We start from the raw sequence: 22,999 nt of genomic DNA on the forward strand, positions 1-22,999 counted from the left end.
CATCTCAGTTCCAAAACATCACTGCACCGCAGGAATTCCTCAGGGCAGTGTCCTCGGCCCAACCATCTTCAGCTGCTTCATCAATGACCTTCCTTCCATCAAAAGGTCAGAAGTGTGGATGTTCGCTGATGATTGCACAATGTTCACCATTCACAACTCCTCGGATACTGAATGTCCAAATGCAGCAAAACCTGGACAACGTTCAGGATTAGGCTGACAAGTGGCAAGTAACATTTGTGCCACACAAATGCCAGGCAATGGCCATCTCCAAAGAGAGAGGATCTAACCATCCCGCCTTGACATTCAGTGGCATTACCATTGCTGAATCCCCCACTATCAATGTCCTGGGTGGGGGGTTACCATTGACCCGAAACTGAATGCACTGCCTAAAACAGTTATGGAAGCACATTCAACAGGAAGTTTAAAAAGGGAACTGAACATGTATTTTTTAAAGAAATAGTAGCAGGGCTATGGGGGGAAAAGCTGGGGAGTGGGGCCAACTGGATAGCTCTTCCAAGAAGAGTCTGTCCAGCTATAATGGGCCAAATAGCCCTCTTCTGTGCTGTCAGAGTCTATGAGGACACCAGGGAGAAATCCCCTGTGTTGCTTCACAATAGTGCCATTGGATTTTTACACTCATCCGTGGAGGCAGATGGGACCTCAGTTTAACTTCTCATCCAAAGACAGCACCATCAACAATGCAGCAATCCTGCAGTACTGCATTGGCAGTGTCAGCCTCGATTTTATGCTCAAGTCTCTGGAAGGGGACCAACAACATTCTGACTCCAAACCAAGAGTGCTATCACTTGAGTCACAGCAGACACCCAAGGACAGACAGGCACAAGACAGAGAGAATGTCTGCCATACTTAATTCATTTATCTCCTCAAGTTTCCATCCCACTGTAGTGCATCTCCTGCACCTAAAGGGACACAGAAACCTGCTGACCCACCTGTGCAATTCTATTGCGACTCACTGGGACATGCATGAGAGTGATTAAGGTGACTGACTGTCTGATTTCTTTAGCATACCTTCTCTCTCCCCACCCCCAGCACCTGGCCTCGACACAGCAACTTTGATAAAGCTTGTTAGCGAAACAGAAGCTCATGGAATTAAAAACAAAAACAGAATTACCTGGAAAAACTCAGCAGGTCTGGCAGCATCGGTGGAGAAGAAATCAGTTAACGTTTCGAGTCTTCACGACCCTTCGGCAGAACTGAAGCATAGTTAGGAGAAAGGTGAAATATAAGCTGGTTTAAGGTGGGAGGGTGGGGGGGGCGGGGGGAGAGAGAAGTTGAGGGTGGGGTGGTTGTGGAGATAAGCAAGCAGTGATAGGAGCAGATAATCAAAAGATGTCACAGACAAAAGGATCAAAGAGGTGTTGAAGGTGGTGATATTGTCTAAGAAAAGTGCTAATTAAGAATGGAAGACAGGACACTCAAAGTACAGCTCTAGTGGGGGTGGGGTGGAAAGACTGACAGGGCATTACAGGTATAGATTTAAAAATAATGGAAATAGGTGGGAAAAGAAGAATCTATATAAATTATTGAAAAAAAAGGGAGGGGGGAGAAATGGGGTGGGGATGGGGGGGAGGGGGAGTTTAAGATCTAAAGTTGTTGAATTCAATATTCGGCCCGGAAGGCTGTAAAGAGCCTAGTCGGAAGATGAGGTGCTGTTCCTCCAGTTTGCGTTGGGCTTCACTGGAACAATGCAGCAAGCCAAGGACAGACATGTGGGCAAGAGAACAGGGTGGAGTGTTAAAATGGCAAGCGACAGGGAGGTTTGGGTCTTTCTTGTGGACAGACCGCAGGTGTTCTGCAAAGCGGTCGCCCAGTTTGCGTTTGGTCTCTCCAATGTAGAGGAGACCGCATTGGGAGCAACGAATGCAGTAGACTAAGTTAGGGGAAATGCAAGTGAAATGCTGCTTCACTTGAAAGGAGTGTTTGGGCCCTTGGACGGTGAGGAGAGAGGAAGTGAAGGGGCAGGTGTTGCATCTTCTGTGTGGGCATGGGGAGGTGCCATAGGTGGAGGTTGAGGAGTAGGGGGTGATGGAGGAGTGGACCAGGGTGTCCCGGAGGGAACGATCCCTACGGAATGCCGTCAGGGGGAGTGAAGGGAAGATGTGTTTGGTGGTGGCATCATGCTGGAGTTGGCGGAAATGGCGGCGGATGATCCTTTGAATGCGGAGGCTGGTGGGGTGATAAGTGAGGATAAGGGGGACCCTATCATGTTTCTGGGAAGGAGGAGAAGGCGTGAGGGAGGATGCGCGGGATATGGGCCGGACACGGTTGAGGGCCCTGTCAACGACCCCCTGGTCCACTCCACCATCACCCCCTACTCCTCAACCCCCACCTATGGCACCTCCCCATGCCCACGCAGAAGATGCAACACCTGCCCCTTCACTTCCTCTCTCCTCTCCGTCCAAGGGCCCAAACACTCCTTTCAAGTGAAGCAGCATTTCACTTGCATTTCCCCTAACTTAGTCTACTGCATTCGTTGCTCCCAATGCGGTCTCCTCTACATTGGAGAGACCAAACGCAAACTGGGCAACCGCTTTGCAGAACACCTGCGGTCTGTCCGCAAGAAAGACCCAAACCTCCCTGTCGCTTGCCATTTTAACACTCCACCCTGTTCTCTTGCCCACATGTCTGTCCTTGGCTTGCTGCATTGTTCCAGTGAAGCCCAACGCAAACTGGAGGAACAGCACCTCATCTTCCGACTAGGCACTTCACAGCCTTCCGGGCTGAATATTGAATTCAACTACTTTAGATCTTAAACTCCCCCTCCCCCCACCCCATTTCTCCCCCCTCCCTTTTTTTTCAATAATTTATATAGATTCTTCTTTTCCCACCTATTTCCATTATTTTTAAATCTAAAACTTTGTTAGTCTTTCCACCCCACCCCCACTAGAGCTGTACCTTGAGTATCCTGTCTTCCATTCTTAATTAGCACTTTTCTTAGACAAATATCACCACCTTCAACACCTCTTTGATCATTTTGTCTGTGACATCTTTTGATTATCTGCTCCTATCACTGCTTATCTCCACAATCACCACACCCTCAACTTCTCTCTCCCCCCACCCCCCCACCTTAAACCAGCTTATATTTCACCTCTCTCCTAACTATGCTTCAGTTCTGCCGAAGGGTCGTGAGGACTCGAAACGTTAACTGATTTCTTCTCCGCCGATGCTGCCAGACCTGCTGAGTTTTTCCAGGTAATTCTGTTTTTGTTTTGGATTTCCAGCATCCGCAGTAGCTTTTAGCTTTTTTTTTAGCTCATGGAATTAAAGGGGCAGTAGCAGTATGGACACAGCATTGGCTAAGGGATTAAAAAAAAACAGGAAGGATTGGCGAATGGCCTTTTTTCCAGATTGAAGGGAGGTAGACAGTGGTGTTCCCTGGGGTTCAGTGCTAAGACTGCTTTTGATATACGTTAATGACTTGAGCTTAGGGATAGAGGGCACTATTTTGAAATTTTCAGATGACAAAACTTGGAAGTGTAGTAAGCCGTGAGGGAGATCATTTTTTTCATTCTTTGACAGGGTGTGGATGTCACTGGCTAGGTCAGCACTTTTTATTGCCCAACCCTAATTGTCCAGAGGTGGTGTCATTAACTAAACATTCACCTCAACACTGTTTGTAGGATCTCGCTGTATGCAAATTGTTTGCTCAGTTAGCCCACAGAGCAACAGTTCACTTGAAAAGTAGTTAATTAGCTATGAAACGGTTCAGGATGTCACTAAGGCTTGAAAGTAAACTCCAGGTTTGATTCATAATCTATGCTGAGCGATTGAAACTCAGCAGTGGCTTCAGTGCTCCTGCACAAGTGAGAGGGAGAAATTAGCCTGGATTTGCCACTCCTTATTGCTACGTAGTGGTGTCTACCATGAAGTTCCTGTGTAAGAGAGAAGAAGAATGGCTGCAGTAACACCACGAGTGACAGGCTGCCAATTCTCACTGACTGGGCTCCCACACGACCGACCACTTGAGCAAAGTTAGGGTGTGATTGCTGCCTATGGATCCTTCACCGGGGTTAATGGTCGAGGAGAGGAAAGGAGAAAACTGTAACTAAAGAGCTACAAGGGACATTGACAGCGTTCTCAAATGCTCCCTCCCTCCACAACCCCCCTAATCCAGTCTGCTATTCACCTGATCTAGATTCAGTAGCTAAGCCCATTCCCAGGCTCTATAATTTAGCAGACAGCAACTTACAATACAATGTTCCCTCTGCCCTCATCCTGCCTCTGTTCTGTGTCCTCAGCACAGGCAAGGTCAGGAACTAGTCACATTGACAACTGCAGCTGGGTTACTTGTGTTCTAGCCCTCGCTATTCATTAAATTAATAGATGGAGATACCGTAAGAGTAACGAGAATGAGACAAAGAGACAAAAAAGAATAAATTACGTGCTTCCAACGAAGTCACGGACCCGGCCATATGCTTAATTTTAACAAGCACACGAGGAGTAATGACAGGAATGTCAGCCTTTCCCCTGCCCTTGACATGCCAGAACCTAGCAGCTCATTGCCAAACAGACTACATAACGTTCCCTCGTCAGCTGATTATCATGACCCATCCACTTGCAAATAATAGATGGTTCAATTACTAAAATATCACAACGCCGGGGCCAAAAGTTTAAGTGTCACACGTTTGCTAGAAAAAACAATCCTTAAAATAAACTCAGTGCAAATAAGATTTTGGTTAGTGGGGACACGTGGTTTCCTACTCGAGTTCCCAAATATCCTGTGGGCTGAAGCAGAAAGGACAAGATTTTCAAATCTATGAATTAGCTACAACCAAATCTGTTAGTGGATTACTTTAACCTTTCTGTATTGTGGAATCATTTTCACTGGACACTGGATTTACACTAGTTTTAGTATCAAAAATGAACGTGCACATGTCTTGATGTTCTGGTGTCGCCAGGCGAATTTACAGTGTGTTTCTGTTCTGGTTTGGCCACTATATTGCGACATGTACAGTTGTTCTAGTGTTCCCAATCTGCCCACAGCAAAACGAGGGAAAATTCAGGATACAGGTAAGTAGATCATACTGCACCTGCACTCAAAGTGGAGATACAATCAGGATTAAGCAATTCTCATGGGAGCACAGTGTGCTGTTCTGCATTCCCCAGTGAGTGCATTTACATAGTGGCACTATATCACTGGACCTCCCTACTTACTCACACAGCAAGGTAAGATAGAGCATCAGAAAGAAGGAATCAGACACAACAAAGAATATTTACAACCTGGGATTTAGATACCATTACTCAAAGAAAACAGCTTAAATAAAGGCACAGATAACTGGGTAACCTACTTCCAGGTCTGGGCAGAGATCCTTTTGATAGCTGCCCACTCCCTGCTGAAAGTGTGCTTGAACAACTGGGTGGCTCACCTGCTCAAATTCCTTGCTTTTCATGACTAAAGTTGGTTAACACCTGCGCCCCTGAGCCAGAAGGTTGTAGGTTCAACTTTCGCTCCAGAGACAGGCATAAAATACAGTTTGACACTCCCCTGCAGCACCGAGCGAGTGCTGCACCATCGGAGGCGCTATCTTTCAGATGAGATGTTAAATCATGGCTCTGCCTGTTCTCTTGGGCGGATGTAAAAGATCCCTTGGCACTAATCTCGAAGAACAGGTCATTTCTTCTCGGTGTCCTGACCAATTCACATTCTTCAACCAACATCACAAAAACAGATTGTCTGATCAATAACACATTGCTGTTTATGGGAGCTTGCTGTGTGCAAATGGGCTGCTGTGTTTTCTACATCACAGCAGTAACTACGCTTCATAAGTATTTCATTGACTGTAAAGCTCTTTAGGAGACCCAGAGGCCAAGAAAGGTGCTATATAAATGCAAATTTTGTATTATATGAGCTGCACAATCTGCCTATAGGGTGCCTCTTCTAGATTATATAGTGCAATTTAGGAATTTATGTAAAACAACACCAGGCTTGGTCAACATCCTAATATAAAGCAACAAACTGCAGCTGCTGAAGATCTGAAAAGCAAAGAAAAAAATCTGGAAACACTCAGCATGTCATGTAGCCTCCAATTATGCAAGCTAACTTCCAGAGTGCACAACAGTTGACTGAGCAGTTCTCCCCACAGATGGGCTTGCTGTGTTTTTCCAACATGTTACGTTTTTGCTTTTGATAATCCACATCCTAATTTTACCACAGTACGCTAGCATCGAAATACACTGCATTAAAAGTTTAAATTGGCCAAATCAAGACTGAATCTCATACATAATCAAACTCAAACTTCAAAGAGAGCAAAATTCAGTGCAGCCCCTGGCAGTAATCTTTTGCACTGATGTCATTTTACTTTGGACACAGAGAGGGAGAGGGACAGCGGGGACTCAAGTTTGAGAAATGAGTGATGGTGAATCAGTTTCTGGAAGTAATCGGTTTCAGAAATTAGGCAACGTCGTGTTTTTTAAGCTTTCAGTTGAGATTAGACATTTCCGATCCATGGTTTTGCTAAAAACTGTTAGCGTGACTGCATAATACAATTCACATTCAGGTAACGTGGATAAGCCAGTGAATGAATTTTGATTTTCTCCTCACGGTTTGAATACAGAGGTCTTGTGGCACAGCGGTTGTGTTCCTACCTCTGGACCAGAAGCTCCAGGTTCAAGTGCAACTTCAGGACCTGATGGCCACGGAAGGTGCATCCATAACTTAGCCAAACAGGTTGCTTATTAGCCTGTAAGTGCTTCCAATATGCCTGATGGCAGGTGTTAAGAGTGGGAGAGTTTCCTGGTCAGTCATACTGCAGAAGGCAATGACAAACCACTAGTATGATCATGGGTCAATCCAATGGAAGTCCATGGTTGCCAATGCCCTCTTAGGGCATGGTACCCGAAGCAGGAGGAGGAGGTTGAATGTATTGTACAGGGAGCTTCGCTGTTTATCTACATCCCTTTCCAATGGGAGTTAACCATTGACAGTAAAGCCTGTTGAGTACAGCTCCAGAACCTGTGACCAATTAGAGAGGGACACAGGTGACAGAATTTGACAGATCGGGCCAATGCTCTGAGCTGACGGTGAGGATCCTCCGCAACCTGTGCCTTGAAAAATCACTGGTGCACTGCTCCCAGTCTTCTGTCCATCAGCCTCACTTGACAGAAGATTCACAGGTATGTGAATGCCACGAGGCATTGCACTGCCCACAGAGAATTAATCCCAACACCTTCTCCACTTCTTCCAACTTCAGCTACCATTATAACACAAGGGAGACTCACCGAGCAAAATCTACCCATTTCTCAATGATCCTCTTTGGAGACAGTCGTGTGCAGATAATTCCCACAAAGTCAGGCTGCAGAAAGAAAAGAGAGGAACAAATGTCAGGAAAATCCTTCAGGAGCAAGATAAATTGAATTTACAGAAATAGGCCATTTGACCCGTCCATGTTGGTGTTTGTGCTCCACACATGTCTCCTCCCACCAAACTACATTTCACCATATCCTTCCAAAGATGCAGGATTTGTTTTGGACCAGGAAACCAATGGCATTTCCTAGTTCAGGCTATGAGTACTGGAGGACTCGATGGGAGGACAGGAACAGAAGTAATGAACAGAGCTCAGAGGTGCCCTAGTCTGCTGAGACCATCCTTCCTACTCAGTTTTACTGTGGGTAGCTAGTCCTAGATATGGCTGTACATTCCACCCATCTATGACATAGCTAAGTAGTTTACTTCAGGCCTGCATTAACACAGAAGGAATAAGGTCTCAGAAACAACAGTGTCTGCTGCGGTGCAGTGGTAATACTCTTGCCTCTAAATCAGAAGGTTATAGGTTCCAGCCCCATTCCAGAGACTTGAGTGCAAAAACTAGGATGATACTCCAGTGCAGTTCTGAGGGAGGGCTGCACTGTTGGAGGCATCACCTTTCAGATGCAACATTAAACCAAGGTCCTGTCTGCTCTTTCAGGTGGACATAAAAGACTGAATGGAAATATATGGAGGAAAGCTGGGGAGTGCTCCCTTGTGTCCTCACCAACATTTACTCCTCAACTAACATCACCAAAACCCGATTAGCTGCTCATTACTGTTTATGGGACTTTGCTACATTTCATTCAAATTCAAAAGTGGCTGTAAAGCACTTTGGGATGTTGCAAGGTTGTGAAGGGCACTGTATAAATGCAAGTCTTTCTTTCATTCCCATGTCACAGCATCACCTTTCCATTTGATCCATTGATAAGTAAATTTGAATATTGCTGAAAAAAGACATTTTGTCGAAGCTTTTCGTCTTGCACTCATCAGGACAATCGCAAGAATACCAATGTCAGGGGAAACAACTTTACACTGTTTCCATGGTATCCCCTCTAGGCCCAGCTCTCGCAAATATCTTTGCTGGGTTCCAAGAGAAATGCATCTGCGATGGAATGACACCTAACCTCCTACCCCTCACACATTTCCGAGATGTGGATGATACAGTTGCTGTATTTAAATCGATAGCGGCATGTAACAATTTCCTTTCATGTCTTAATGGGCTCCATCCTGCGCTCAAATTCACCTATGAAATGGAGCAGTCAGGTGAACTCCCTTTACTTGTTGTACTAGTTGAGAAATCTGCCAGGGGATTCTCTGCCACGGTCTACCGCAAGCCTACCCTCACTGGTCAATACGCTCATTGCGGTTCTTACATTTCCATGTGCTACAAGATTAGTCTTATCGGCAACCTCGTAAATAGGGCCCAAGCCATTTGCTCACCATGCAAGCTTGATGCTGAAATAGGGCGTGTCAAAGACATCCTGCAGGATAATGGCTACCCTGATCAGATCATTTCATGCTGTATATCAACAAACTCATGAACGGGCCTCAGGCCATCATTTTCGATCCTGAGAAGTGCCCAGTCTACCTCAGATTACCCTGGAAGGGCAAGGTATCTCAAACATTTGAGCAACAGGTGAAGCTAGCTGTATCACGTTGTTACTATGCAGTAGCAACACGATTGGTATTCGCCACTAATAAGATGCTGCTGTCAAGCCAAATAGACATCTGTTTATTTTGGGTCAAAATCCTTGAACTCCCTTCCTAACATCACTGTGGGTGTACCTACACCACATGGATTGCAGCGGTTCAAGAAGGCAGCCCACCACCACCTTCTCAAGGGCAACTAGGGATGGGCAATAAATGCTGGCCCAGCCAGCGAAGCCCACATCCCATGAATGAATAAAAGAAAACACAAATGAGTAATGTGGTATATGAATTTCAGTGCCAGTGTGATGCTGGGTAAGTAAGCCATATGTCTTAAAGACTGGCGGATTGTATCAAACAGCATGTCCCAGCCACTGTTTGCAATGGGCAGTGCACAGACTGTACCAGCCCGTGCTTGCAAAACTGAAAACACAGTGCCCAACATTAGATTCGATTCCGTGATTGGACAACATTTGCTAAATAATCTTGTTTGCTAAAAATTACGCTGACAACCAATTTAAGATGGTCAGTTGGGCTCACAATGTGGTGCATTTGCGTGTATTGGAAACTACATATATTAATATACAGGGCCCTGTTCTTTGCGGACAGAAAGAACATGTACACACATTGCGCCTGTTTCAGCTAAACAAAATAAGTGACAGCCATTCGCTGGTTCATTCCTCAGTGCAACGCCTTGACTAATCAGAGTCAAGCTGTCTGGTTTAAATTTCAAACAATGCTAGACAGTTAACTGTCAGTAACCATTAACCAGCACATTCTTCATGGCGATGCCTCTACCAGAGTCCACTTGCCAATCAATCAGCACTCTCTTCTCATACAATATAAAGTTGTTGCTCCCCCTGACATTGGTATTCTTGCCATTGTCCTGATGAGTGCAAGACAAAAACCTTCGACAAAATGCCTTTTTTCAGCAATATTTAAGTTCTTTACTACCAAATGACTATTCGATCAGTAAATGTTATTTGTTGGCAGTGCTCACATCTCCCAAGACTCTTCCCACAGTGAGTCTCAGGAAGGAAAAGGTTACACATGTTTGAATTCCTGGCCAAGTGATTGGCCATGCAAGTCCTCAATCTCAGCATGCATGTCAAAGAATATGCTGAGCAGAGTGTAGCCTCCTCATCTCAACTGAAAAAACACAATGGACCAAGGTGCTCTGCTGCCTCTTTTAGGAGACTGATTGCACAGTAGCACCAGATCTGGAAAAAATAAAATCATCCACCATTATTTGCTGGAGGGGGATTTTGGAATTTCAAAGCTAACACCCAACACAAAATAGCAACCATTACCATCTCAGGACTCTCCCCTCGTTAACAAAGCCCTCACCTCCCTTTCCCAGCAGTCACTCAGTAACTTTCAGGCGCTCTGCTACACTGAAACTGCTGTGCATAGCAGCTTAATCATAAACTTTATCAGCACTTTATCCAGATGGAGTGACTATGAAGGACAACACACAGTTTACTTAGCTCCTAGCAACAGATGAATTTCACTCCATGGGATATTTTCACTACACTCATTTTCCATGTTTCCTTTGAAGTAATTCTCTCCCCCCAGTTTCTACACATTTTCTCTAGTTGCAAATGAAGAGTCAAGCACCTCGCTTTTAAGAAACAATCACATTCTACTTTTAGACCAGCTGGAGCTTGTTTTTTTTTTGGATCCCGAGAGACAGCTGGCCATGAATCAGCACCTGGCATTTTAACACTTGTCAGCAAAAAGCGGGGTCAGCAAACCTGCCCGTAAGGTTGGAATTCCGGAAAAAGCTGCGTAAACAACACTCTCCCAGAGTCTGAACTGAACGAAACTCGGAATAAGTGGTGGGTGTTATCGTGGATCTTTACTGAAGGTCTTTGTCCCGTTGCGCACTTACATTATTCTCGTACAGCGTCAGGTGATGTGTCGCCAGCATTCGGATTCCCAGTCGGGAGGTCAGCGTGTTGTCCAGGAACGAACAGATCAATGACTCATCCTAGAAAATTGAGAAATGTCTCACAATGAAATGTTCGGATAACATCCTGTTAGCAAGTGCCACACTCCAGGGCTTTCATCTGTGCCTTTGTTACCTCCAAACATGACCATTTCAATACTCTCTTAGCTGGCTCCCCACCTTACACTTGCCGTAAACTTCAGCTCATTCAAATCTCTGCTGCCCAAATCTTAACTCGCACCAAATCCCAGTCTCACACTGCCCCTGTAATCTCTGACCTACACTGGTTCCCAGTTGGCAATCCCTCCATTGTTAGATTCTCATCTGCTTTCAAATCCGTCCACATGCTTGCCTTCCCTATCTCTGTAATCTCCTCCAGCCCCACAACCCTCCGGGATGTGTGCGCTCTTCCAATCCCGGCCTCTTGTGCATCTCCAATTTTAATCACCACACCATTGGCGGCTACACCTTTGGATTTCACAGGCATAAGCTTGGAATCCTCTCCCTAAACTTCCCACTTCTCTTTTTTCCTTTAAGATGCTCCTTCAAACTTACGCTTTTGGTCACCCGCCCCAATCTCTTTTCTGGCTTGGTGTCAAATCTTGTCTGATAATACTTCTGAGTGTCCATGCACCAATTATCTCTACTTTGGTTCACAGGGAGCTCTGCCAAGTGACCGACACCCTCAGCCAGCCAGCCCCTCAGCTCCATCCACGTCCTCACCTTCATCCAGGTCCTCACCTCCAGCCAAGAGGACACCTCCTCCATTGAACAGCTGGAAATATGCAGCCTGGAAGACCCATCACGGTGCTTACCCACACTCTCCACCAGTGCAGAGACACACACCTCGGTGGGACCTAGATCTAGAGCAGGCTCAGGTTCACAATCTGATCACGTGTCCACAGCAGGAGGAGACAGGTTCAGCCAAGCTCCCCGGCACTCGGAGGACTGCTAGGGAAGAGGCATCTGTGAGGTCCGAGTCAGAAGATGAGCCCCTGGATTCAGCCTTCCAACTCATCGTGGAGAGTCAGCAGAAGGTAGGGGAACATCACGCAGAGCTGTTGGAAGCTGTTGGAGCCCCTCAACCTCATCCTGTCGCCACAGGAGGGAGCAGCTGGCCCACAGGAGGACAGCCAAAGCAAGCCAGGGCCCTCAGTGGCCTCGGCACTCCAGAGGACCCACGCAGAAGTCATCAGAGGCAACAGGACCAATCATTGCTCAGGCTGTCTCCACCGCTGCTGCGGATGTCAGGGTAGCGCTGAGAAGTATTAGGCTTGGAAAAGTTAAGAATTTCTGATCACAAGTGATTGCACAGGTGAGCATATCTTTGTCAGGTGAATGTGCATGTTCCCTATCTTCAAGAATCCCAACTCCCTCCACACTGACCTCCCCGATCTCCTCCTTCCTGCCCCCCAGGTCCATATCTGCCTCAGAGTCCCCACCAACCAACCACCCTCACCGTCCCTTCTACCGCTGCCATCACGCTCTTATCCTCCCATCCTACCGACTCACTATGCCATCTCTCATTCTCACCATTCCCTCCTACCACGCCCACCCTCATTTCGCTCCCCAGGAGGCAGTCAGCAACTCCATAGACCCTCCTTTGCACGTTCATCTGGACATTCACCCCACAAGCTCACTCCCCCCCCACTCCGTTCACCCCCCCGACTCACTCCCTCCGTTCAGCCCCCCCCGACTCACCCCCTCTGTTCACCCCCCCTCGACTCACTCCCTCCGTTCAGCCCCCCCGACTCACCCCCCCCGACTCACTCCCTCCGTTCACCCCCCCCCGACTCACTCCCTCCGTTCACCCCCCCCGACTCACTCCCTCCGTTCAGCCCTCCCGACTCACTCCCTCCGTTCAGCCCTCCCGACTCACTCCCTCCGTTCAGCCCCCCCGACTCACTCCCTCCGTTCAGCCCCCCCGACTCACTCCCTCCGTTCAGCCCCCCCGACTCACTCCCTCCGTTCAGCCCCCCCCGACTCACTCCCTCCGTTCAGCCCCCCCCGACTCACTCCCTCCGTTCACCCCCCCCGACTCACTCCCTCCGTTCACCCCCCCCGACTCACTCCCTCCGTTCACCCCCCCCCCCACCCCGACTCATTCCCCCATTGTCCTCCCCTCCACCAGACTCACTCCCTCCATCCACACCCCCAACCCCCCAAGATTCTCTCCCTCCATCTGGCCCCTCCCCCCAGACTCACTCCCTTCCCCCACTCAGGCTTCCCTCCCACTTACGTCTACCTGCTCAGTTGCTGCATTCGCCCCCATTCCACCCTCTTCCCCCATACTCCCACCCCTAACCTCACCTCTCCCTGGTGTACCTTCCTCTCTCAGACAAACTTAGACCTTCCTCTCCTCCCCCTCGACAATCATCCGTAGCAGACCACGGCCAAGACACTGATATCCCGAAACAGACCCCAGGCATCGACGGAGACCTCCCACCTTCCGTGAGCTGCTTCGCGGCGGAGCTACGTCCATGAGAACCTACCCAGTATGTGACGTACCTGTTCCTCCAGGGTCCCGTGTCAGTCAAGCTCCAGCCTCTGCTGCTATTCAGATGTCTGCGATGTAAGCAAGGCTCTGATGGGTAAGGCCCGACTTCTGCACGTCACGCTTATCAAGGAGTGTTTTGGGCCGACGTGTTTTCCCACCGACGTGCGCGGTAAATGTGAGGTAGGAGGATGATTCTGTCAAGCAGGGCTTATAACGATCTGCAGATGTATTAAAATGATGTTCCCAGCGGGAAAGGCGGCCAGTCATCGATGGGCGGAGCTGCAAACTGCTTTCACAGCGCCGCGAAACTGTTTGCTGGCCTTCCCGCTACGCCGTCTGCTCATGCTCGCCATGACGCCCGACACCAACAGGGATGGAAAATTCCGGCCTACGTTGCTACGGTTGACCAGCAGCTTTAGCAGGCCCAGCAGAGCCAGAGCTCAGTGACGGGCGCTGCTGAGGCTGCAGGTAAGTTCAAGATGAAAAGCAATTGGGTCCCGGACTAAGGTAAATCCCTGGCTTTTAGGGCAGGAAGGATCGGACACCGTGGAGATGGGGTTAGGGGCTTTGGGGTGTGTTTGGAGACCAGGTGGGGAGGCATAAAAGAGGGCAGGGCATCATCGGGGGTGGGGGGTGAGGGGGCAGGGGAGGCTGCCCCTGATGCTCACAGTGCACCCCCCCCAAAAGGATTCACAACTGCTTCTTCATCCTAGATGGTGAAAAAGCAGATTTCCCCCTTCTTTGCCCACCTGCCCACACCAACCACATTATGGCATGAGCAGTGTCATCGTCAGCTCAATTGGCTTGGGAACGTTTCAACATTAATAGTCCATTCATTCTTTTCAAAATGGCAGGCAGGCTGTCAATTTTGCCCTCCCCCCGCCTACTGTATCATGGGACAAAAACAGAAAATGCTGGAAAAACTTAGCAGGTCTGACAGCATCTGTGGAGGGAGAGACGGAGTTAACATTTTGAGTACATATGACTTCTTCAGAGCCACAGAGAAGTAGGAACGTGATGAAATTTATACTGCTTAAGGGGGAGGGTGGAGGTGAAGCTGGATAGAAGGCCAGTGATAGGTAGAGACAAAGGAGAGATTGACAAAGATATCATGGACAAAGGGAGTGTTAATGGCAGTTAATGGCTAAAGGAGGTGTTGATAGTGACATTAAGGTAAGAAAGCAGGAATAGCAGGACAAGGGTCAGCACTCTGAAAAGAACAACACGGACAAGTGACAAATGGCCCTTGTGGGGGTGGGGTGGGGGAGGGGGCAGTGGTGGGGGAAAAAAGGGATCGAAAGGGATAAAAGGGGGAGATAAAACAATGAATAAACTAATGAAAATAAAAATGAATAAAAACAAGGGCCCAAACACTCCTTTAAGGAGTATCAGCGCTTCACTTCCACCTCCTTCAATTTAGTCTCCTGCATTCGCTGCTCCCAATGCGGTTTCCTCTACATTGGAGAGACCAAACGCAGACTGGGTGACCGCTTTGCGGAACACCTTCGGTCTGTCCGCAAGCATGACCCAGACCTCCCTGTCGCTTGCCATTTCAACAGTCCACCCTGCTCTCATGCCCACATGTCCGTCCTTGGCCTGCTGCATTGTTCCAGTGAAGCTCAACGCAAACTGGAGGAACAGCACCTCATCTTCCGACTAGGCACTTTACAGCCTTCCGGACTTAACATTGAGTTCAACAACTTCAGACCATGAACTCTCTCCTCTATCTACATTCCTTTTTTTAATCCCTTTTTTCAAAATTCATTTTTATTTTTTAACCACTTATTTTTATTCATTTGTATTTTCATTCATTTATTCATTGTTTATCCCCCACTTTTTATCCCATTTTAGATCCCTTTTCCCCCCCATTAACCCCTCCCCCCACCCCACCAAGGGCCACCTGTCCCTTATTCATGGTGTTCTTTCAGACTGCTTATCCTTGTTCTGCTATTACCACATTCTGCTTTCTCACCTTTATATCACTATCAGCACCTTTTGTTTTAGCCCTTACCACTACCATTAACACTCCCTTTGTCCTTTAGTTCATGACGTCTTTGTCAATTCCTCCTTTGCCCCCGCCTATCACTGGCCTTCTATCCTGCTCCACCCACCCCCCTTAAACAGTATACATTTCATCACATTTCTACATCTCTGTAGCTCTGAAGACGACATACAGACTCAAAATGTCAACTCTGTTTGTCTCTCTACAGATACTGTCAGACCTGCTGAGTTTTGCCAGCATTTTCTGTTTTTGTTTCAGATTTCCAGCACTGCAGTATTTTGCTTTTAGCATACTGTATTATGGGGACTGGGTCGGGGGTGGGGAGGGTGGGCGGGAAGGCAGTGGGCTAGTCACCTGTCATATTTTACGTGATGCCCCTACCAAAAAGATATCTGGCAGGGCGGCTGTAAAATCCAGCCCATTTGCCGAGAGAGAGAGAGCGAGCGCGCGAGAGAGAGAGAGCGAGCGCGCGAGAGAGAGAGAGCGAGCGCGCGAGAGAGAGAGAGCGAGCGCGAGAGAGAGAGAGAGCGAGCGCGAGAGAGAGAGAGAGCGAGCGCGAGAGAGAGAGAGAGCGAGCGCGAGAGAGAGAGAGAGCGAGCGCGCGAGAGAGAGAGAGCGAGCGCGCGAGAGAGAGAGAGCGAGCGCGCGAGAGAGAGAGCGAGCGCGAGAGCGCGAGCGAGAGAGAGAGAGCGCGAGCGAGAGAGAGAGAGCGCGAGCGAGAGAGAGAGAGCGCGAGCGAGAGAGAGAGAGCGCGCGAGCGAGAGAGAGAGAGCGCGCGAGCGAGAGAGAGAGAGCGCGAGCGAGAGAGAGAGAGCGCGCGAGCGAGAGAGAGAGAGCGCGCGAGCGAGAGAGAGCGCGAGCGAGAGAGAGAGAGAGCGCGAGCGAGAGAGAGCGCGCGAGCGAGAGAGAGAGAGCGCGCGAGCGAGAGAGAGAGAGCGCGCGAGCGAGAGAGAGAGAGCGCGCGAGAGAGAGAGAGAGCGCGAGAGAGAGAGCGAGCGCGAGAGAGAGAGCGAGCGCGAGAGAGAGAGCGAGCGCGAGAGAGAGAGCGAGCGCGAGAGAGAGAGCGAGCGCGAGAGAGAGAGCGAGCGCGAGAGAGAGAGCGAGCGCAAGAGACCCATTCATCAGGACATAATATGCAGTTCTGTGAAAGGTCCCTCCCAAATCATTAACCTGCCTTGTTCCCCGACATCAGTGCTGCTCCATACCTTACCTTGCTTTACAACAGTGACGACATTTCAAAAAAATATCAGCTACAAAAATGTTTTGGGACATCCTGAGGTTGTGAAAGGCGCTATATAAATACAAGCCCTTCTTTCATTCTTTAAAGGGGGTGAAGGCATTGGAGAGGTTTAGGGAGGAAGTGTCAGAGCATTTATATAGGACGCCCGAGTGTCAGAACAGAGCTGGCTGGCCCAGATCCATTTAAACAGGTTCAGGATTTAGGGGAAAAAGCAGAAACTTCGCAGGGTCCGCTGGTTGATCTTTCACGGAGTTGTTTATGGACACAAGTTTAAACTAATATATATATGACTGTCCAAACGGAGATGAACATGAGTGGACACAGCATTGAGAGAGGAGAGTCAGGCAAGCCAAACGGGGGGCAGGAGGGGAGGTTCATGCACCAGGAGTTGGGCAGGTGCAGAGCTAAGAGCAAAGGGGATGGATACAGACTCGGCCAGATTAGGAGTGACTGAGAACAGAATTATCACGAAAGGACACGTATATAACTACGTTCTAGTCTGCCTTATTGTGGCTCCGCCATCTGATTGTCTGTCACACGGGCCAATGCCATATCGTTCCCATTGAGCAATCGGCTATCAAAAATGACACCCAGACCAATATTCAAATTTTCATAATGTGAGTGTGCAAAACAAGCCCCTCTATCAAGTGCTGCCAATTGAGCTGAAACCACAAGAATTATTTTGTTCAAAATGGCTGTTTAAGGCAGCTCTTTCAATCAAAATTAAGAGCTCGTTTTAGCAGGAAAGTGTATACAAGGGTCTGTTTAATGGAGAGAGATAACGTAGCCATGAATTAACTACTTCCTTAAAGTTATCCATAATATATATAGATATATATATCACACACAATGGGATTAGTACTCCAGAGGCCCAGGTTAATGCTCTGGGGAAATGGGTTCAAATCTAACCAAGACAGCTGCTGGAATTTGAATTCAATTAATAAATTTGGGATTGAAAGTTAGTTTCATGGTCACCATTACTGAGACTGAGACTATCGGAAGAAGAGTCATACGGACTCGATAGGTTAACTCTGTTTCTCTCTCCACAGATGATGTTAGACCTGCTGAGTTTTTCCAGCATTTTCTGTTTTTATTTCGGGTTTCCAGCATCCACAGTATGCTGCTTTTATGAAACTATCATCGAATGTCATAAAATATCCATCTGGTTCACTCATGCCCCTCAGTGAAGGAGATCTATCATCCTTGCTTAGTCTGGCCTGCATGTGGCTGATTCTTAACTGCCCTCTGAAATACCACTCAGTTCAAGGGCAATTAGGGATGGGCAACAAACGCTGGCCTTACTAGCAACACCCGCATCCCGTGAAAGAGTAAATTTTTTAAAATCCACAACGATGGAGTTCACCTACCTGCACGTGTTTACGGCATTCCCTGAAACCTTCAGCCAGCATCGTGACAACATCTTTGTGGTCGTCTAAGAGCTGACGAATCATCTTGCAGTACTGAGCCTCTGACTTGGTGTCGGTGATCTAAGGGAACAATGGAAAGAGGGAATTGCCTTTTAGCTGCCAGGTTTGTACAAAGCTTATAAAATCTTCCCTTTTAATAACAAAAGGGAGTGGTATCGCCACAGTGAAAGAAGCGGGGATGGGGAGGGTGGGGAAATGGCTGCAGTTATACTCACTGGTGGGAAATCGGACAACATCTGAAAGGCTCTGATGTATAGCTCGTGCTGAAAAAAAAAGAACAAATTGCCAAATTAAGCAGTGTAATTCAAAGTCAGCATTCGGTGCACATCCGTCATGTCCCATCTTTCAAAAGCGAAAGTGTGGCCATAACGGAATCGCACCCCAAAGTGTCACACTCCCTGTTGTTACAGCTGAGAAATTTAAAATATTAGTGATTGACAGAAATGAAGTCTTATTTGTTACATTGTCAATCAATTAAGCATGATCCAATCACTTAGATTTAGTCATTGTAGGCACCATTGAGGAAGGAGCCAGCAGCAGAAAAGTGAACAATCAGATCAATCAATATTATTTTTGTCAAATGTTGCCAACCGCAAACTGGCAAGCAGCAGGGAGCAATGGATCCAATCCCCTAATTGTGTGAACTTGATACCAACGATTATCCCGCTACCTGAAAATATAACCATGAGCAAGACTTCGAATTGTTACAGCACAGGGGGCCATTCGGCCCATTGCGTCAATGCCAGCTCTAAGATCAACTCAACTAGTCCCACTCACTCCACCTTTCCCTGTAGCCTTGCAAATATTTCTCTCTTCAGGTGTTTATCCAATTCCCTTTGGGAAGGCAAGAGTGAATCTGCCTCCACCACAACCTCAGGCAGTGCATACCAGATCCTAACCACTCGCTGCGTAAAGTTTCTCCACATATCTCCCTGGTTCTTTTGCCAACCACCTTAAATCTGTCTCTACTGGGTCGCGATCTAGTCACCAATGGAAACAGCTTCTCCCTATCTATTCTGTCCAGGGCCCTCATGTTTTAGATCATAAAAACCTCATTAAAGAAATGGTGTGCGATTGGTGGGAGGGAAGAATGTTTCTTTGTAGTTAGGGCATCCTCCTCAGTGCCTATCTAAATGAGCCCTGGGTGACTGGGCTCTGCTCAGGCACTCCAGCCACATTGTGGGAGGGGGGGGGAGAGACATAATTTAAATATGAGGCCAAGCACAACTTGTACATACTTTGTGCATGAGCCCTCAGCACCCTCTATAATGGCCATCCATATGTGGCTACACCAGGCTCCTTAGCAATCACATTAGCAGCAATATACAGCAGCAAGAAGCAGCCAAGGATAAAAGAAGGCCTGAGAGCAGAACCTGCAAGAGATCAAGGGGAGCGGAGAGTCAGAAAGTAGAGCTTCAAAAATCACAAAACTAAAAGCATGGAGTTACATCACAGGACAGCTAACTGCTTAATAAATCACCAGTTTCTTTTCTCCAAGCTCGGAAACTAACTTGCTGTTACTTTACTAAATTAGAACTTAAAACTAGACAGCCAATTAATTAAAACTAAAATCAATTACAAATTAATTAACAAATCAAATAAATAAGTGAAGACTAGATTGGCATGGTAGGGCAGGTAGTGTGCTGTAACTGCAGCACATGGGAGCATGCGGAGAGTATTGCAATCCCATGCAACCTGCAGCACGTGCAGCTTGAGGAACATTGGCTCAGAGCTGCAGACAATACCGGGCATCAGGGAAGGGGAGAGTTACCTGGACACTGTTCCAGAGGGCAGTCACACCCTTTAGGTTAAGTTGAACTTTAAAGTTGGTCAGTGGTCAGGGGCAGGAGGATGTGACTGAGAGTCAGGCAGGCATGGGGAATCCAGAATGAAGCAATGGAGAAGCCTTAGCCCTTGCCTCCTGTGTGGATAAGAACAAGGGCTGCAGGCTGGATGGGCAAACTGACCACATCACCATGGCAGTAATAGGGGGCTGTATATTCAGGGGAATAGATACTGTTCTTTGCAACCACAGACTGATGCCAGCCCCATACCAGGTTTAAAGACATCTCCTCATGGCTGGAGGAACTTAGAGTGGAAGGAGGGGCGGGTGGGGAGAGAGGATCCAGTTGTCATGGCTCACATAGGAACAATGTCATCAGTAGCATTAGGAATGATATTTTGCTGCGAGAGTTTGAGGAGTTATGATTCAACTTAAAAAGCAAAATCTCAAAAGGTAATATGCACAGTGGATAAAAGGGAGCCTGTACACGTACTGTACTTGGATTTCCAGAAGGCATTTGATAAGGTGCCACATCGAAGGTTATTATGGAAAATAAAAGTGATGTGTGACTGGAAGAGTCGTGTGGGAGGCAGGGGTTTTGCTCCATGGGCCATTGGTACCAATACCGGCTAAAAGAGGAACTGGTTCCGTTGGGACGGGTTCCACTTAAACCAGGCTGGAACCAGTGTCCTGGCAAACTGAATAACTAGGACAGTAGATGGAACTTTAAACTAATGAGGGTGGGTGGGGGTAGTGGGGGAGGGTTCAGGAAAAGGTGAATTCACTAGAAATGTCAAAGCTCTGGAGTAGATCAGCAATTTGGGTAAAAATAAACAGTGAGACTCAAGGAGGGACAGTGAGAGTAATAAAAGGTAACAGGGCTAAGCTGACAACAGGGAAAATTAGAAAAAAGTCAAAGTTAAAGGCCGTATATCTGAAGGTGTGAAGCACTAACAGATAACATGAATTAATAGCAGAGGTAAAATTTAATAGATTTGATCAAGTAGCCAATACAAAGGCGTGGCTGCAGAGTGACCATCGTTGGGAACTAAATATAACAGGACACTCACATTTTAAAACAGATAAGCAAAATGGAAAATGAGGAGGGGAGCCCTGATAATAAAGGATGGGATAAAAGACAGTAGGAAAGAGAATCTTAGCTCAGTCCCTCGGGATCGAGGATAATTTGCTTCCACTCGGGTTCTACACGTTCTGAGATGGCTGATAAGTCCGATTTGTAATCTGCAAACTCTGCCACATGCCGGCCGGGTGGTGCTGAAGGGTTGGTTAGATGGGGTGCTTGGAGGTTTTGTGGTATCGATTTCACCTCTGCACATGTCCGACAACATCTCTCAAGCTGTTTGATGCCTTCTTGAATGAACATTCTCCATTTTGGTCGGTCACAAGCCAGGGTCAAATAATTGGAGGACTTTAATCTTTATATAGACAGGGCAACCCAATTTGCAGTAAAATGGAGGACAAATTTCACCGAGTACATACAAGATTGGTTTCTAGATCAATATAGAGGAAACAACTAAGGAATATGCTATTTTTGATCTGGTAACATGCAACAAGAAAGGGTTAAATAATAACCTGTACGAAAAGGAACCTCTAAGGAAGAGTGACCCATAATATAATATAATAGAATCTTGTATCAAGTTTAAGCGATTTAGTTAAGTTCAAAACTAAGTCTAAACAAAGCAAACAATGTAGGGCGAGCTGGCTCTAGCAGATTGGGAAATCACGTTAAAAGGGATGGCAGGCAAGATTTAAAGAATACATAATTTAAAGGATACATAGTTTGCAACAAATACATATTCCTTTAAGACATAAAAACCCTACAGAAAAAGTGGTCCAATCGTGGCTAACACAGGGAGTTAAAGATAGCATTAGATAAAAGGAAGAAGCTTAGAATGTTGCCTAAAAGAGCAGTCAAAGTGAAAATTGGGAGATATTTAGAATTCAGCAAAGGACGAACAAAAAAATTGATAAGAAGAGAAAAGGAGGAATGAGAGTGAACCAGTAAGAAATATAAAAACTAATCGTTTCTATGGGTACATAAACATGAAGAGATTAGTGAAATTAAGTGTTGGTCCATTAGAAGCAAAGACTGGTCAAATTATGGGGAATAAGGAAGTGGCAGAGAAACAAATACTTTGTATCTGTCTTCATGGTACAAGACACAAAAACATCCTACAAATGATAGAGAACCAAGGGTCTAATAGGAACTTATAGAAATCAGTATAAGTAAGAAATAGTACTGGAGAAATTAACGGGACTAACTGGCAACAAATCCCCTGGACCTGACAGCCTGCTTCCTAGCAATTTACAATCCATATTAATGACTTAGATGAGGGGCTGAGTGTAATGATGAGCTTTCCAAACTGTGGGTCACGATCCCTAATGGAGGTCCCAGAAACAGCAAATGGGGTCACAAGCTCCGCCTCCTCCGAGACTGCGTCCCGCACAGGCACCAAGGCCCAGGCGACAGCCGGCAGTGCCCTACCTTGCCCTGCTCGTCTTTCTCCCCAAGGCAGGTGGAGAGGCGCGATTAACCTGGCACATGGACGGCAAGGCTTCATAGATATCTTGCATAGGTCACAAACTCCAAATAAGCGGCTACCGGTCCAGTGTTTGCACTGAGTGGGGTGGCAGCTGCCTGGACGCTACTGGTGACAGGCCTGGGTTAACAGCCGTCATCTTTATACAGGGCAATATGCAACTGGGCGCATACACGACTGCCCTCTTTACTGGGGGCAAAGTGCAGCAGGACATGCATGATCATCCTGGGCCAAGAAGCTGATTAAGAGAGGTTTCTCTGAGTCTTCTGTCATGGGGATTATGGATAGCTTGGCTGAAATCTATAGAAGTACATGAAATAATAGCCTTTTTACAAAGTAACTTCAAACACAGATTTTCATACAAACATACAAATGGAGGAGTAGGCCACTCGGCCCTTCAAGCCTGTTCCACCATAGTAAGATCATGGCTGACCTTCATATTTCTGAGATGTATTATGTGTTGATTTTTAACATGTGAATTTTAATAATTATATTTAATGTTACCATGATGCTTTATTGCAGTTTTATTTTTGTTGGTGTCTGGGGTCACGGCAATTTTCAAGTGTTAAAATGGAACCACATTAGAAAATAGTTTGGGAAGTGCTGGTGTAATGTATGCAAGTTTGC

General features: G+C 47.0%; 1 protein-coding gene across 2 annotated transcripts in view; it reads right to left on the reverse strand.

The window, feature by feature from the left end:
* Positions 1–22,999, reverse strand: part of bckdk (branched chain ketoacid dehydrogenase kinase) — an 82,673-nt gene that overhangs the window by 37,012 nt on the left and 22,662 nt on the right. For both annotated transcript variants that reach the window (XM_078548400.1, XM_078548401.1), the window contains exons 4-7: positions 18,244–18,291; positions 17,969–18,088; positions 10,806–10,904; positions 7,240–7,313 (exon numbers count right to left, since the gene is read on the reverse strand). In XM_078548400.1, the coding sequence (XP_078404526.1) occupies positions 7,240–7,313; positions 10,806–10,904; positions 17,969–18,088; positions 18,244–18,291 (341 nt within the window). The remainder of the gene's footprint in view (positions 1–7,239; positions 7,314–10,805; positions 10,905–17,968; positions 18,089–18,243; positions 18,292–22,999) is intronic.

The sequence above is a fragment of the Cetorhinus maximus genome, chromosome 9, assembly GCF_964194155.1.
Source record: "Cetorhinus maximus chromosome 9, sCetMax3.hap1.1, whole genome shotgun sequence".
NCBI lineage: Eukaryota > Metazoa > Chordata > Chondrichthyes > Lamniformes > Cetorhinidae > Cetorhinus > Cetorhinus maximus.